This window comes from Salvia hispanica, chromosome 3 (genome assembly GCF_029641045.1).
Source record: "Salvia hispanica isolate PSC_SH4W2 chromosome 3, Shi_PSC_v1, whole genome shotgun sequence".
NCBI classification, from domain to species: Eukaryota; Viridiplantae; Streptophyta; class Magnoliopsida; order Lamiales; family Lamiaceae; genus Salvia; species Salvia hispanica.
The window spans coordinates 31,969,376-31,987,326 of record NC_142694.1 but is presented as its reverse complement, the minus strand read 5'-3'; the positions used below and the strand labels follow the sequence as shown (position 1 = coordinate 31,987,326).

The window sequence follows — 17,951 nt, the reverse complement described above, 5'->3', positions numbered from 1 at the left end:
AATTGAATTTATATCGTGTGCCCTAGCAACACAACTACACAAGAATGCTTGTGTCGGTTAAGCCGAGTCCACACATATTCCAACCCACACACCCTCACCAAACCACCCCACCGACATTCACCCGGCCCAAGTCACGGGCACACGTCGAGAAAATTATGAGATGTCTTCTTAGCCACCTAACGTGATGAGTTTAGTCCGTTACGAGTCTTATGTGGTAGCATTTCATTAAGAGCAAATTACCTGAAAAATTACAAATTTTTATTGAATTCGGGTTTGCTCATAATTACCCCATGACGATATTTTCGGTGAAATATGTATCTGATACTGCAGTTAGATAATATACGTGGATGTCGCCGTTGGTGAGGTGAACAATGTCGTCTGTTCATACATAAAAAGACTTAGTTTGGTTGAAAAACATAAACAATACTCCTATTTTACGTAAGCGACCAGATTTTGTCACCGTCCGTGGGATAGTTGTGAACGAAGCCAAACTTCATATTTTGTTTAGTAAGATTAAATAAACGTAAGAATAACCATGAAAGTTAGATTTGTTCGCAATTATCCCACAATAGAATTCTTTTAGTGAAATTGTATCTAATATGGTAGATCAGAAATCTTATGTTGACATCGTTGTGTGAGTTAAACAATATCTTCTATTCATACAACAAAATGACGTCGTTTAGCAATACATTACACACAGGCGACTGAATTTCATCCCCGTTGAGTAGTTGCTAAGAGCATCTCTAAAGTGAGAGGGTAAATGAAGAAGTAAACTCTTATAACTACCATATTTGTCTTCTTTTCATGAAAAATCATTCTCCAAGAAAGAAGGTATTATACCTTTATATTTTGAAATTCATTTTATGCTATTATTTTATTTTAGAAAATAATTTACCTTATCCTTTTGCTTTTATAATAGATTAGTTTGTTTTTGAGATGCTCTAAAGTCCACTTGCACCTTCATTTATATATAGCACTTGCACATTCATTTATTTACCACTAATTAACACATCCAAACACACACACACATAAATCCATCGATGGGAAATTGCATATTCAAAGCGTTGGGAGCGGTGGAAGACATGGCCAAAGTGGTGACGCCCGACGGCAGCGTGATGGAGCTCTACGCTCCCATCACCGCCGAGTGCGTCACCAACGAATTCCCGGGCCACGCCATCTTCGGCAGCCCCGGCCGCACCTCCCCGCCGCTCCTCCACAGCGAGAGCCTCCGCGCCGGCCACCACTACTACCTCCTCCCCGCGCACCGGGCCAAGGGCGCCGCCGCCGCCGCCGGTGCTCCGCCGCCGCCGTACCGGATGTCGGTGGACAAGCTGCGGCGGCTGCCGGAGCAGGCGGAGGCGTTCCCGAGCGCGGGGGTGTGGAAGGTGCGGCTGGTCATCGACACGGACCGGCTGTCGGAGATACTGTCGCAGGAGGCGCGGACGGAGGCGCTCATCGAGAGCGTCCGCACGGCGGCCAAGTGTGCGGCCGCCGGGGTCCCGTCCTCCTCCGCCGCGAGCTCCGAGCGGCGGAGTAGGACGAGCGCCGCGGAGTATTGGTGATGATTTTAGGCTTATTTGTAGATAGTAAACTCACAAGTTGAATAGTTCTAATTTGTCCATCACAATATTGTATGATGATTTGTGGTTTTGATTAGAGCATGAATAGTGATTATTATTAAATTGATCAAGTGCTACAATGTTAAAGTTTATTTTAGCAATTTAAATATTGTCTTTCATTCCACGTAGTATTGTTTGGATCCAAGAAATGAAACTCGTGAAATCAGACACAATGAAGAAGTTCATTGTTGTCTAATAACAGAAGATCGGCGATCGATGAGCACCAGAAGGCAACGACTGAAATTCGAGCACCATAGGGTTTTCGAAAATTGTGAAGAAAAGGAAAAACAAAGATAAGAAAAATAGATTTTGTTAAAGATATACTCCCTCCGTCCCACAATAATTGTAACTCTTTTCCATTTCGGTCCATCCCACAATAATTATCACACTTCATTTTTACAATAAATGGTAAGTAGGTCACACATTCCATTAACTCACTTCGCTCACATTTTATTATAAATAACCAACTAACTGCGTAATCTAGATATCTTTTGATAAGTTTTATTGTGTTTTGGTCTTGTGTTGTAGGCGAGAGCCCCGGCCCCCGATGCTCAAGTTTAGGGCTGGGAAAAAATACCGAAATATCGAAATACCGCCCTTATCATACCGAAAAATACCGAAAATACCGAATTTTCGGTATACCGTGACTTACGGTACGGTATGATACCTTACCGAAAAATTCCGGTAAAGTAACGGTATGAATTTTCAAATACAGCGTTATACCGCTGCATACCAAAATTCGGTATATACCGTAAATTATGGTATATATCACAAAAATATAAACACAATTATATATAAAATATATTTTATATATTTTTAAATTATAAAATTTATAATGAAATATAAATATAATTATGAATAAATTATATTTAATTTATTTTTAAAATTATAAAATATAAATAATATTCTAAAAACTCTATTTTTCTATTTTAATTGATGTTGAAAGTGAGGTATACCGCAAAAGTAAGGTATACCGAACTTCAATACGGTATATCGAAAATGAGGTACGGTATCGGTATGAAAATTCGTCAGACCGAAAATAAGGTATACCGAAGTTCGGTATGCCGAAAACTTTGGTAAGGTAAAGGTATGACTTTTTCCCATACCGTATTTAAGGTAAGGTATACGGTATGGTGATTTCGGTAAGATATACCGTACCTACCCACCCCTACTCAAATTGGCTGTCGTGACTGGGTCGCTCTATACCTGATCCACGATGTTCGTATCACTGACAATAAATGTCAAATAAAGAATAGAAGTGTGTCTTAACTCGAAGAATTGGGGCAAATTATTAAGTTTAATGGAGTTTACCGACCTCGTGAATATATCAACGATTGAATCGATCGATCCCCAACTACCCCTCAATCATGCTTCTTTCTTATCACACTAATGCAAGTCTCTAAAGTTTAGTCACCACGTTGCTGAATAATTTTTCATATTTGTTTACAATATATTGTGAATATGACCTTGGAATTATAAGCACCAACCAAATCTCAACGAATACAACAAAATGAAAATTGGACAGATATAAAATCCTTCCGAAAAATCACATTTCTTTTATTTGTGGTCATGTAAGATTCTGACAAGCTACGTCAAATTTCTGGTGTTAGATTTGTGAAAATTCAACTTCAATTAATGGAAGATTGAGACATTTATGTAATCAGTCTAATGCCTATACAAAGGCTATATTTGGGATGGTTGTTACTTGTTAGCTCAATGAAGTCTAAATTCGTTTTAGGTTAAGAAAATAGGTAAAATCACCCACTAATAAAATAAAAGGGCAAGCGGAAAAACTACGAATTTTGTCAAGTAGATTTAAAAATTCATTGTAAAAATCATAAAATTTGAATTTGTTCATAATTATCTTACAATGAAAAGATCCAATTGCCTGAATGTAAAATGTAACTGTTAATGTTTTTAGCCAACAATGTTGATTTATTTATAAATACTCCCTCCGTTCCAACTTAATTGTCACTCTTGGAGTGGACACAAATATTAAGAAATGTAAAGAAAAGTTGGATAGAAAAGTTAGTGTAATATAAAACCCATTATTTTATATTAATTTTATAATAAAATGTGAGTAGATTGATTTAGTGGAATGTGTTACTTACTTACCATTTATGGTAAATATGAAGTGTGGCAATTAAGTTAGGACGGAACGAAATGAAAAAGAGCGACAATTAAATTGGGACGGAAGAAGTAAATAATTTCTAAGTACTACTACTATTATTTAACTCTTCATCAGTGACATCCACAATTGACACAATTGATAATTCTGGCTGCTAAATCAAAGTACAATTTTACCACAAAAGTGATTGTGAAAAAAATCTATATTTAAGAGTTTTATCAATTTTTGAAGTTACGGGACTGACCAATATTTGACCAAATGTTAGTAAAAATTTTGGATAATTTTCCTTAAATTAAAATTGAGGCAAAGTTAATCAATGATAATCCCTGACAGACTGACAGTCGAATGAAAGCCCAAATTCTTATCTGCAAGTACAAGTAAGGCTGGATATTTATTGGGCTAGGGCTAGGCTAATGAATTGCCTTTATTGGATAAGATACAGTATTAATGAATCTATGGATAAAGTTCAGACCAATAATCTTGCTTTGATTTGTAGTATTAATAATGAAAATATTAAATGTCATATCTCATATGGGTGACGAAATAAATGATAGTGTGTGATAGAATAGTAAATAAATCGATAAGTGTGATTTATTTTAATTTGATTTGTTAATAAATTTTAACTATTGTAAAATGATTTATAGTCATTGATTATATAATGTTTGAATTAATTTTTAAAATTCTAACCGTTACTTTAATTTTAGAAATATTGCTATTCAAATAAATGTACGAAATCGAAGTTCTAGGAAAAAAACATGAAATTAGAAAAGTAAGTGGTGGGATTCCTATTTCCTGACCCGTGGTTGCGGATGTTTGTGGCCTTTGTTTAAAAAGCTAGTGTGACGCTTGAATAATTTATAGATGAACAATATTATAACATGTATGAATGCTTAAACAAAATATACTTAATTTTTGTGAAAAAACTAAAAGTCAAACTGAGACCATTTTTTAAGGAACATAGAGAATATTTTGAAATGTTGTTACATAAATTCAAATAATTTTTTTTAAAAAAATTGGTGGTAAGTAGATTTGGGAAACAGCCTATCACATTAATATTTCCCACTGAAGTGGGAAGTGACCACGGCGGGTAAACAGCATCTATACTAAATTCCACTTTTAGTTTAGTGGGACCTCTTATTTTTATTTTATATTAGTAGTTGTTAGATATTAATAGTAATATATCATGAGATTTCTATATATAATGGAGAGATTATATTAATCTTAAAACTTGTTGTATCCAACCAAATGATGACAAATTTTAGATGACAAATTTCAAATATAGTTGGTGTTTGATAATGTTGCATAAAGTAGCATTGTTTGGTTTCAATGAATGTGTATGGATTTAGTCAAAATAAAATATTCCCTATACATACATATATTTTTAATTGAACTCATTTAGGAATGAGAAGTTTTAAGGATAAATGATCGATTTTATTTTGTTGTTTGAACCATTAATCTAAAATGTCATATGGTATAGGTAATTATCATTTAATAGCCATTGTTTTATTTCTAAGAATAAAATATCGTGTAAAAAATTTATGCCGATCAGAATACGAATGTGATAGTAGAAATTATGCGGCGATTACCTAAATTACACGGTGATTATAAAAAATTACACATCGATTACTAGATCAATGTTTAATTTTGATTGTGAGTTCGATATTTCGATCACTATAAATTTTTTGTAGAACATTTTGCTTCTAATAAAAAACGAAAGACAATAACTGATAATTGATAAATACCTAAACGATGAGATATTTTTGGGTAAACTCTCAAACGAGAGACAAAATCAAGCCTTACCCAAGTTTAAAATAAGCTAACGAATGAGCATTTCTTTTGTATGAAAAGAATTAAAAATCATTCCAAAAATGCATTATTAGATTGAATAATGGTGTCACGTACGTAAATACTTAATATGATACAATCAGTTTGTTTCACACTGTCATATGTCATGTACATAAAGTTGCTTTTGCGTCGTAAATGAAAACTTTACTTCTTGAAACGATTATTAATTTATGTACATAATTAATCCCCAAATACTTAATAAAAACAATCTTCCATTTATGTACTAATATACATAAAATAAAAATTTGTTTGTTCACATTAACACATATTTTATAGGTCGTCATCTAATCCAATAAAATCTAATTCGAACCTGACCAAAATACATGAAAAGATGATATATAATAATCATATCTATAAAGGCTCTTCTCCACTGTCCCAAATCCTTCCAAAGGTAGTACCCTTTTCCCCAACAATTTCAACACATTCATTATGTTGGACAAGAAAACAATAAAATAATTCAGAAAGTGAAGAAAATACAGACCTGAAACATGGGATCAACTTATTAAAGGGAGGGTTCTGTCAATTGAGTGCTCACCTAGAAGGATTATTTATTAGCATTTGTTTGAGAATTTATATTTCAAATAAATTAATTTTTTCCCTATAAATAAATAATTAAATATTGGAAGTCCTATATATTTCCACGAAAATGATGCAGATGGTACAGACACAACCAACAATGGCTCGAGCCACAAGGACCTTGTCCAGCCCAACTCGCCTCAACCGTCGAAGTGTCACCATGCCTTAGAGATATTTAGACTAGGCCAAATCAACTACCTATGTTTTTTATTTCTCTCCTTAATTTAATACAATTATTTAATTATTAATGCAATAAGTCAAGTATTATTTTAAGTTCATTTATGGATTTTTTCCCTATAAATAAATAATTAAATATTGGAAGTCCTATATATTTCCACGAAAATGATGCAGATGGTACAGACACAACCAACAATGGCTCGAGCCACGAGGACCTTGTCCAGCCCAACTCGCCTCAACCGTCGAAGTGTCACCATGCCTTAGAGATATTTAGACTAGGCCAAATCAACTACCTATGTTTTTTATTTCTCTCCTTAATTTAATACAATTATTTAATTATTAATGCAATAAGTCAAGTATTATTTTAAGTTCATTTATGGATTTGCTCGTTGCGCCTTCAGCTTGAGCATTTCTTTTGTATAAAAAAAGTTTCATTTATGAATTTTCTTTTGTCAATTTTTGAGTAAAAGAAAGTCGAACCGCTATAGTTTAATATATCTATAAATATATAATTTATACCTGATTCGAAATATTTCGAACCCTAGCTCTAGGGTTTACGAAAAATCGCCGCCCCTCCTCGATCGACACCTCGTCGACCACCACCGGTCTTCAAAGTATATCAGAGGTCAACGCCTTAATTACATCAAACTAATTAAAATGTTACTTTCCGATTTCCCATTGAGACCAGACTTTATATTTTAACAAACACAAGATTAAGATTACGTATTTCAGAAACGAGGGGAATATAATAAATTTAGGAAAACAAATTAAACAAATGAAAGTTAGTTGTTAAAAGTAGGGAGTGGTTGTGTGGTCAATTGAGAAGAGATAACAATTAATGATTAAGCAGATTGAATTTAATTTGAGGTGCAATGCTAAACATAATTATGGAGACCACTAAAATTTAAGTTGCCTAACTAAATAAGCATGCCCTTCTCATGATGGTTTTAGAGATTAATCAAGTCATTTGGAATTGACAATCCAGCCACATTATAATAATAATAATTATTATTATATACATACTCTCTCCCATTTCTTTTTAACTCTCTCTCAATGTACATGTCTTACTTTAACTAGAAATATTCCAAGCACACATAAAGACATTGTTTTAAGATAAGAAGATGGCATATGATCAATATCTTTTGGTAAGTGGGCTAATTAAGACAAAATGTAGCAAGGTTTTAACTATTGTAAATTGATGTTGTTCATTTTATAAATTCATAATCTCACTAGATGTAATTTTTGGGGTTAATAGCTATTTAAATTATAAAGTTTGATTGGATTTTGGTCAGTCTAATGAGATTTGAAATCGAAATATTAAATTATGAAGTTTCAATTCGTGTACAAAATGTCATTTTTTGATGATGTTTACAATGACGCGTTTCATTAATATGAGTATTTTTCTTTTATGTTCCTTTCTTTTTTTCTAGTGAAATAACGTTATTTGTAACATCACCAAAAAAGATGTTATTTTGTATCTAGACGAGACAATTAAGAAGAATTGAAACTTAATTCTATAATGGAGTATTTTCAATTTCATGAAACGTTATACACTGATAAGAGTTTGACCAAACTATTTAAATAACTATTATACGGTTTTTTTGTATGTAGTAGAAAATACCCATTCAATATGACATCATAACCAAGTCATAATCGACCATCGCACAAAATAAGGTTCCTAATAAATTTTACTCAACAATCGTAAATTGGCTTGATTTATAAGCTCTAACTGATCAATCCAAACCCAACTTGGATAGATTTAGATTCATCATTAAATGAAAATTGTCACCACTCTAATCTTCAGTTAATTTCGTAATCACCAACAAAGTCAAACAAAGTGAAAAATCAGAAAAGTGTGTCGATCAAAGTTTCTATCTTCTTTTCACTTTTATACACAAACAACAATAGGCAATCATACTATTTCCCTTATAAGTATATATATTTCACTACGCAATATATATTTATATGGATAATAGGAGTATAGTATTTGAAAAGAAGATGATATTCTACCATGCATGTAGCATGTACTACATCAATACTATAGAAAAATGGCGGGTCCCATGGTCACGTGTATTGGTGTAATATATGTACACGTCCTTTTGATCGGGTTTTGCAATCCTTCGCCTCAAACAAGATCAAATTTAATTCCTGATATACTCTTGAGTTCGATAAAATTTTAACCCAAAATTGATGACACATTTTGAATCTACGATTAAAATCCACAAGGTTCCTACTTCAAATCAAAGGCAAATTGCTAGAAAACCCAGGAATTTTAGTCAAATTTTGATTCATCATGCGATTAAAAAATTAGTCACAAAACCATGAATTTGAAAATTTTCTCAATTTCCCCACGAGATCTAAATCAAGTGCAGTGGCTTCTGAATAATTCTATGTGTACGAGACTGCCCACGAAGTTTATTCTTTTTTCAAACACACTTCATGGATAACTGAACCACGTCATCAATTCGAAACTTGTGTGCGTAAACCAGCAATATATTACAAACAGAGAATCGAAATATTTCATCATGGAAAAATTAAAAAAGGGTAAAATTTCACTTTATAACACCCGATTTTTAATTTGCGAGGCGGACCAGAATTTGTCCAAATTCCATGGTTTTTTCGACAATATGCAGACAAGTATATAATCAAATCAAAATACATATTTCCAAAGATGACAAAACTTGGAAAGAGGACAAGAATAGGGAAAGTGGTGAATATGGTTGATGAGTGCATGCATGCATTGGTATAGAGTGAGAGGTACATCACAACCGTATGTATGTAATAAAATGATACACACAAAACCCTCTTAATCCATATGACTATATCAATACCTATACATAAAATTATATGTAAGAAAGGTAGAATATGATACACACATATATAGAAATAGGTATATCCATAGGCCCACCCTCACCATACACCATCATTGTCTATCATCACCATCATCATCATCATGGTGGTTGCCCAATTTCATTCCATCATCGGATTTTTAAGGTCCGAGGTCGCCGTTATGCCGGTGGCGGCAGGCACCGCGGTGGGCCCCAACCCCCTCTCTCTCTAGGTAGCTTCATCCCTTCATGGCCCCACCTCAGCCTCATCTTATAAAGTTATAATTCCATGCACAAAATCACAACCAAAAAAATTCCATGTTTTCTTTTTCTTTTTTATTTTATTTATGGTGATTGTGTTGAGATAGGAAGATGAGTATTTCGGTGAACGGACAGTCGCAAGTGCCTCCGGGCTTCCGGTTTCACCCGACCGAAGAGGAGCTTCTGCAGTATTACTTGAAGAAGAAGGTTGGTTCGGAGAAGATTGATTTGGATGTCATACAAGATGTGGATCTTAACAAACTCGAACCTTGGGATATTCAAGGTACCTTCTTCGTTTTTTTAGTCGTTAGTATAGAGAGAAATGCAAGCCTCGAGCAGAAAATCGTATATAGTGATCAATCTTTGAATGGTTGTTTGTCGCTTTCTATAAGTTTTAAATAAATGAAGACTCGTCGAAAAATAAATCAGATGTTATATGAGTAATTTTGTTTTGAACAATGTTTCAAAATGTACTACTTTTATGGTATTATTTATTTGGCGTGTTATGTAATTACTATTTTTCATTAAAATTTATGGTGTAGATAAGTGCAAAATTGGGACTACTCCACAAAACGATTGGTACTTCTTCAGCCACAAAGACAAGAAGTACCCGACGGGGACGCGCACGAACCGGGCGACGTGCTCGGGCTTCTGGAAGGCGACGGGGCGCGACAAGGTCATCTACGGCGGAAACTCAGCCAGAATCGGGATGAGGAAGACTCTGGTGTTCTACAAGGGCCGCGCCCCGCACGGCCAGAAATCCGACTGGATCATGCACGAGTACCGGCTCGACGACAACGCTGCTCCGACCTCGGTAAAGCTTTGCTTGCTACATACTCCCTCTGTCCCATTAGATATAAAACGTTTTCCTTTTAGAGTTGTTCCATAAAAAATGAAAAATAAAAACAACACTCTCTCTTCAGTTGCATTTAAATTTGTCCAATGTGATGTAAAAAAACATCATTTCAAGGTTTGTAGCGCGGCGGGGGAAGGCGGGCCGGAGGACGGGTGGGTGGTTTGCCGCGTGTTCAAGAAGAAAAGCCTCGGCCACAAAGCGTCCGACAGCGCGGCGTCATGGTCGTGCTCGTCGATGATGACCATGAATGCATGCAACGAGGCCAGCCTCGAGGAAATGCTTGGCACTCCCTGTATAAGAGATCTGGATACAGACGACAATAACAACAACAACGATAATAATAATAATAATAACGGCAACAACAGCAGCAGCAACAGCAGAAGATTCCTGAAACTTCCAGGACTCAGCTACTACCAACCACTCCACCTTCAAATGTTGGGCGACGACGTCGTCGCCGACTTCCCGTCATTCCTCCCTCAGCCGCCCGAGATCCAGGACTGGGCGGCGCTGGACCGCCTCGTGGTGTCGCACCTGATCAGCGACGCCCCGAGGCAGGGGTCCACCAGCTTCGACGATCCGCTGCTGAATATGCATCAGCAGCAGAGATCGTCGAGGCGCTACGCCGTGGCGGCGCATGATTACCAGAGTGAAGGCGATTTATGGAGCTTTGTGCCGACGGATAACGACCCGATGTGTGACGTGTCGGCCGTTCAGCCCATCTAGGATATATATTGTATAAAACAATATAGTTACATTAATAATGATGATAATGATAATAATAATGTGTTGTTACTAATAAGTCAGAGCGATTAGCTTAAGTAATTATTAATTGCGTACTGTTTACGTGACTGTACATATATAGTATTCAAGGAATTTGGAGTCTTTGGAAGGAATGTAATCAAATGTAGCATTTTCAATTAATTACGATTTTCAGGTCACTAACTACCATAATCATATTGTTCAATAATTGATATTATAGTGCGTATTTATTTTCACCAATCTGAGTAATGATGGCAGAAAAATCCATATGTACGTGTCACTCAAACATGAGGGGCAAAATCTTATGATATTTTTAAATATTAAAATTATAAGACAACGTTGCATAAGTTACAGTAAGATCGAACATGAGATTTTTGGTTATGCAGTTAGGTGTCCTTTTATGACTCTATGAAAAGTAGTCGTAAATAGTTGTACAATGATTGATCAAAACAGAACCAATCTCGGTTCGTGGTAACTGAAAACTTCATTAAATTCAGTATTTACGGGGTGGTTAACGATTGAAAATATCCAGTTTATTTGAAGGCAAAAATATATTGGATGACCAGCAATAGTGTTTATCACCCAAATTCTTCTTGCTGGACCTTATTTCAATTTCATACTGTATTTGCTTATTCTTTGGGCCTTCACTTTGGCTCAATAATGAATTGACATTCTCTATAGTTCTACTTGTAGACCTAATAGTAAGAGAAATGGAAGAAATTATTTGCAACGTTTGGTGATAAAGAAATAGCAACCAACAGATGAGAGAAGGAGAAAGTGGGCGTTTGGGGCCACACTTCCCTCATTTTAAACAACAATCGATCTAATAAACAGAACTCGTCAAATTGAGAATAGTGAAGAACATTGTGGTGTAGATCCTATTGCTGACAATGAATAACATATGATAAAAAAATGAAAATAGAGCACAATCCCAAATAATTGAGACAAAAGTCATTGTAAATTTGTAGTCGTATAAAGCGCTAGATGTCGAATTTAATGACAATTTCAAACTTTCATATGCTAGCGCTCGGCTTTTATCTGATTGAAATCCTACTTAGGGAATATTTGCATTTAGAGTAAGTAATTAATGAATTCAAAATAGAGAGGTTCATTTAGACTGAAACTTATTCTCTCCTCCTTCCATCTTATTAAAAGTGTGGTGTATTTCTTTTTAGGTCGTCCCATTATAAACGAGACATTTCATTTTCTGCCAAAAAACGACACTATATTTCTTTTACTTTATTTTCTCCCTTTTTTCTCTTAATTTTTTTCACTCGCGTAATAATCCGTGCCTAAAAGAAATATCTCACTTGAAATGTGACAAACTAGGGAGTACTATTTTTATTGCAATCTCATCTACTGAAATTTAATATCCACTTTTATATTTAAATTTTAAAAATTATTAGGGGTGTGATGTACAATTCACTAATGCTTCACAAAAAAAAAAAAAAAAAAAAAGTACAACTCCACTTCTCCTTCTCTTCCACATTCCACCGCCAATTTGATGTTCTTAAACATCCTAATTTCGACAGATTATTCCCCTTTTTCAGCTGAGCAAGAGCAATTTGATCACGCGGGCTTAGGGTTTTATGCTTTCCGTTTCGGAAAAAGTAAAATAGAACTCAATCTCGATTGATTGCTTGGGTTTCGGTGGAGATTGTAAATTGCAAAATTTCGTAGTAATTTGTAATTAAGCAGGAGATAGATAGTAGAGATGCAGCAACCGGCGCCAATGTTTCCCGTCATGCCGTCGTTTCCACCTACAAACATCACCACGGAGCAGATTCAGAAGGTCATGCCTCTATCCATTTCCCCCAAATTTTAGGGCAAATTTATGAATTCGATGATGATGTTTTTAGCTTTCATCTGGAAAAGATTGGATTTTTTTAAAATTGATTAAATTCTTAGTGTGAATTAGTCTGTTACATAGTTCTAACCAATGTCAAGACTTTGCAAAAAAAAACTTTGATGATTTGATAATTGAAGAATTTAACTAGAGCAAGGAGTTCTATTGGGAAACTACTAGAGTTTACTAAACAAATGTCAAGACTTTGCATAAAAAACTTCAAGCACCTTCTGACGAAGTGGGATTAATAGAAATGCGGTTATCGTCGTTTTAAAGCCACGTGGTAGTTGCTAGAAAATCATATCTTCCTAGGACTGCAGTACTAATCATGCTTTGGTTGGTTATGGGAAGAGAATAGTGATTTTCGGGTTGTGTATCACCTGGTGTGGTGGGGCTTAAGAATGAAATTTCTCTAATTTATGAAGTTGTGAAGAGTTGTGTCAAAATCGGGAGTGGTGCAAGAGTTTATATTGTTCGGAAGTTAAGGTTTACTATTTGATTAAGCACTTTAGCACTAGTTATGCTTCGGTTGGTCGCGGAAAAGAATAGTGATTTCGGGGTTGTGTACCACCTGGCATGGTTGGAGGCTTAAGAAATTAACTTTTTCTGATTTATGAAGTTGCGTAGAGTTGTGTGAAGTTTAGCGGTGGTGAATAGAGTTTATGTCGTTTGGAAGTTGAGGTTTGTTCCATTAAGGATGCAGTCCTGTTATAAATTTTGTTGTGTCCGTTGGTTTAGGAGACTTTTAAACAGTATATTAGCAACAGGACTTTCGTGACGTGTCCGATTGAAAGTTTCATTCATGGGCTAATGTTTTTAAATGGCACTTGCTAGTTGTTTTAATCCATGGGCTAATCCCGGAACACAAGTACTATTCCATTTCAAATTTGTTTAATTGACTCCTCAAGCATAAGTTTTGTGTACAATAGAATAATAAACATTGACCGAATCTTTTCCCTTGAAAACGTGATCTAGTTTTTGAATTTTATGAAACACAATATGATCTACCATGTCAATACCATATAGGACTTAATCACCAACATCGCTTCTGGGGTTGAATCTAGCCATACAGCTTGCTTTGGGTGTTTCCTTGCTCCAATCTGAAGTTAATAGATGCACATTTTAACCATTTTTCTTCATACTTGATTTTTTCAAGTGTTGGATATATTATCATCAGAATGAGTTCAGCAACCAGCGGAACTGATCTTATATGCATATCTCTCCTAAGCAATTCATGGGATGAGGCAATTCTCATAAAATAATTTTCAGCATATAGTTGTGCTTTTTTTTGATGCATTAGATCCACATCATGCACCAGATCGGTTTAGAAATTGAAAAAAGGTTTAGTTTGAGTTTTCTAAATTGGGCTGTGCGTGTCATGATTCTTTTGCTTAGAAGTGATCCATGGCATGCATCTTCAGTTTCTCACTTGTATGTGTTACTGTATTACACATCATTATAGCATAATTCATCATAATATAATTCACGTTCTGATTATCGACAACTCATGATGCAGTACCTAGACGAGAACAAGAAACTGATATTGGCTATTCTGGATAATCAAAATCTAGGCAAACTCGCTGAATGTGCCCAGTAAGTTCTGCTGCTTACATGCTGCAAATTATGCTTACTTTTATCGAATGCAGAAATTACTTCAAATATTACTATGCTTACTCTCTCGTGATATTGTTGGAACGATCTCTAGCGCGAACATAATTTCGTGAATTCTTTTGTTGACAAGAATAATTAGTCTGATCAGATGGTTTCATTTTTTCAATACTCTTTATGAAGTCTAGATCAAGAATCTTTCGAAATTGAATTCTGGTAACAGGGTACCGACATGTTATCATACCAACGCATAACATTAGTTTTGTATGTGGGACACCATCGTATATAACCCCCCAACATGTCTGTTCAACAGCTAATTACGTTGTTAAATTGAACAGCTAAGTGAATTCCATGTATTGTTGTTTCGGGTATCCTTTTGATTCTGAATCAATCAGGTACCAGGCTCAGCTTCAAAAGAACCTGATGTATTTGGCTGCTATAGCCGATGCCCAACCTCAAACACCCACAATGCCTAGCCAGGTATTTTTTCAAGTCATGTAGGAGGATGTTTAACTGATGACATTCGACATGATTTGCTTATCCATGCATCGAATAATGCAGATGACTCCTCATCCCGCAATGCAACAAGGAGGGTTCTACATGCAGCATCCTCAGGCTGCAGCCATACCTCAGCAGCAAGGCATGTTCCAGCCCCGACCGCCACCCTTTAACAGCCCACACTTATTGCAAGATCCTCAGCAACATCCGAATAACCAACTGGGCATGAGGTCTGTCGGTCCCAACAATGGCATGAACCCCCAGCATACGGACCCCAGTCTTGGAGGGGCCAGCAGCAGCGTTCCCACTAAGGACACCCGCGGGGTAAGTATGCAAGATAAACCTGATAGTCGGGCTGCAGCCGGTCCTGATGGCCAGGGAAACTCTCCTGCAATTCGTGGCATTGGAGATGCGGAGGAAGCCAAGTGAAGGACATCGGCTTGGTGTTGTAGAACTAGCAACTTTTGTTCGACTAGATGTAGTGTTTCTTTTCGGGTTTGTTGTAATAGCAGAGGGAAGAATGAATGAATGATTGTCCATTGTAAGCTGGGGAGAAAAGCTTGTGTTGTAGCTGTAATGCCTTTGTTTTATCCTATAACTTAGTACTCCTTGTTTTAACTTTTTTAGGTCCAATTGTGAATTTTGTACTTCAATGTCTCATTTTAAAATTTTGACAATGTATATTAACGATTTGTTTCATTTGTCTCATTCCCTTGTCAAAATTTTAATATTTCAATTTTAGATAAGTTAGAAAAAAAATCAAGAATTTTAGTCAAATTTTGGTTTGTCCCGTAACTTTAAAAATTGGCTATAAAAATCATAAATTCTAGTAACATTTTTTTCAAATGGCATTGAAAATATTTTATGAGGATGAGACTACCTGTAAACTTTATCATTTTTTTCAACACACCAGTTCATCAAATTGAACTACGTGTGTGCTAAAATCAAGAATATATTACAAGTAGGAATCAAAATTTATTGCCATGAGAAAACAGAGAAAAATATTGAAAAACAAGCTTTTTATGGCTGATTTATAAAGTTGTGGGATAGATCATATAATTTGACCATAATTCACATTTATAGGCAATTTGCCCTTCAATTTTCCTTTTAATAGTTTGGGTTTAAAAAGTAAGCTATCCAATTATTTGCATAATAAATATTGATCACTGAGAATTATAATTCCCGATCCCAAACAACAGTCTTTACTTTTTCATTTTAGTTTCTCTCATAGAATTAATTCATGTTGTTTTTGACAAGTTTATTTCTCTTATGTCTAATGAGATGGTTTCATACTCCATTAACATTAATTCAATTACTCTTTCTTTCGATCTCCTTCACTTAGATTGAGACATCCCAATTTCCAAAAGGGAATACACTTCACTTAGGCTAGGACAGAGAGAGTAGATAGATTTCGGTCTGAAATCTCCTAAGAGTGTGGCTTAAAATGGAGCATGTATTAAGTGACATAATGTGTATACACGAAAATATTTTATCATTTAATTAAACATATGTGGTTATGTAGTTTGAGGTTGTTCTTCCTCGAAAGAATATGAGTTGGACAAGATGTGAGACAAGTGCATGTGAGTTTCAAAAGTAGGTACAATCTACAAGGATTGTTTTTCTCGCATATGAAGTCAACAACCAAAGATGTTGCCCCTGCTGCCATCCAACTTGTTTAAGCAAAATATCGTAATCAAACGATGAAACACAGTTTAGTTGGTAAATATTTTCTCTCGAACTAATAAGTTAGAACCACAATGCTGTTACAAGAATAGTTTGTCCAATGCTTTTATAAATTTTTTTCAATTTTGAACTTACAATTTCAACTATTGTTGGAAAGAATCTGGATAAAGATAAGTGGAATTTATACCCCACACAGTCTAGGAAGGTGAAGTTTTTGAGATTTTATATGTAAGTTGTCCCATATCGAGATTATATATAAAGTTGTCGCATTATGTTGCAATGAATGTGACTATAGCTTATTTTATTAAATCTAACATAAAATGGACATTTTAATTTGGTGGGTCGGGTCAAATCATGTCGTTCGGTTGGTATTGTTATGAATCTTACCGCTAGCCGTACGTACCAAAACAAAAAAATCGAACCAAAAACCGGTTCAAATCAGAATCTGAACTCTAATGCACACCATCATTCAACTTAGGGTTTCAGAAACATGTGTTCATTTTTTTTTTGTCCTTTGCTTACAAGTTCATATGAACAAGTACAACGTAGAAAACACTAACACAATATTATCGAAATGTGTCTTGAAAAATGTAGCAATATTTATTGGCAAATGCATGATTCTTCTTGAGGAGAGAAAACTTCCCAACCACACAAGCATTTTCAATCAATCACTTCATCTATCTACATTGTATGCATATATGTATGCACTCAAAGACAATGTATAGAGTTTACAACAAAAGTTCAGTATTCAGAAAAAACTTGAAATAAATAACTTAAATTTGAAAATTATGAAATTAGGACAATTTAATGGATGACAAAGTACTAGAAACAATATACATTTGTACTTGCAAATACTTACACAAATAATTCAAATGTAGGAAAATACAATTACTAGTAAACAAGGAAAATCAAACACAATAAACACCAAATCTAGATAAATCAAGAACGCAAATTGATGCAGTTCTAGAAAAAAATCATGATGAACCCTAGATCCAGGGGAAGACATTGATTTTAAAAAAATCAAAATTATTCATTTTCTAAAAAAAAAAAAATAGATCTAGAATCTTAGAATCAAAAAATTTCACAGATCTAATACTAAAAGGGATCATCAAATTCATGCTTCAAACGTTAAACATCCCAAGAAAAGGAAAATCATCTGACACAAAAACACAATCATGACATGTAAGAAAAAAAAGAGAATGATAAACAACCAAATTTTGTACAACCAAAACAAGATTATATTAGTAATTTTGATATGTTAATTAAA

The 17,951-nt window shown here is 34.9% G+C and overlaps 3 protein-coding genes across 3 annotated transcripts; all 3 read left to right on the top strand.

Annotated features, from left to right (window-relative positions):
• Positions 1-990: 990 nt before the first annotated feature.
• On the top strand, positions 991-1,690 carry LOC125209773 (uncharacterized). The gene has a single exon (XM_048109357.2). It carries the CDS (start codon positions 1,041-1,043, stop codon positions 1,560-1,562), a length of 522 nt encoding a protein of 173 aa, XP_047965314.1. The 5' UTR covers positions 991-1,040; the 3' UTR covers positions 1,563-1,690.
• A 7,670-nt stretch (positions 1,691-9,360) lies between these two features.
• LOC125214277 (NAC domain-containing protein 66-like) lies at positions 9,361-11,228 on the top strand. Its single transcript, XM_048115221.2, has 3 exons — positions 9,361-9,717; positions 9,977-10,248; positions 10,405-11,228. Exons 1-3 carry the CDS (start codon positions 9,546-9,548, stop codon positions 11,011-11,013), a joined length of 1,053 nt encoding a protein of 350 aa, XP_047971178.1. The 5' UTR covers positions 9,361-9,545; the 3' UTR covers positions 11,014-11,228.
• Positions 11,229-12,479: 1,251 nt separating this feature from the next.
• LOC125214278 (GRF1-interacting factor 3-like) lies at positions 12,480-15,619 on the top strand. The gene is made up of 4 exons (XM_048115222.2): positions 12,480-12,841; positions 14,412-14,488; positions 14,899-14,983; positions 15,065-15,619. Exons 1-4 carry the CDS (start codon positions 12,764-12,766, stop codon positions 15,428-15,430), a joined length of 606 nt encoding a protein of 201 aa, XP_047971179.1. The 5' UTR covers positions 12,480-12,763; the 3' UTR covers positions 15,431-15,619.
• The last annotated feature ends 2,332 nt before the right edge of the window (positions 15,620-17,951 follow it).

Bases quoted from the DNA above. Each gene is read 5' to 3' on its own strand.
- LOC125209773 (XM_048109357.2), top strand. From the start codon at position 1,041: ATGGGAAATTGCATATTCAAAGCGTTGGGAGCGGTGGAAGACATGGCC.
- LOC125214277 (XM_048115221.2), top strand. From the start codon at position 9,546: ATGAGTATTTCGGTGAACGGACAGTCGCAAGTGCCTCCGGGCTTCCGG. The intron at 9,718-9,976 runs GTACCTTCTTCG...TTTATGGTGTAG, and splicing joins CGAACCTTGGGATATTCAAG to ATAAGTGCAAAATTGGGACT. The intron at 10,249-10,404 runs GTAAAGCTTTGC...CATCATTTCAAG, and splicing joins ACAACGCTGCTCCGACCTCG to GTTTGTAGCGCGGCGGGGGA.
- LOC125214278 (XM_048115222.2), top strand. From the start codon at position 12,764: ATGCAGCAACCGGCGCCAATGTTTCCCGTCATGCCGTCGTTTCCACCT. The intron at 12,842-14,411 runs GTCATGCCTCTA...CTCATGATGCAG, and splicing joins CCACGGAGCAGATTCAGAAG to TACCTAGACGAGAACAAGAA. The intron at 14,984-15,064 runs GTATTTTTTCAA...CGAATAATGCAG, and splicing joins CACCCACAATGCCTAGCCAG to ATGACTCCTCATCCCGCAAT.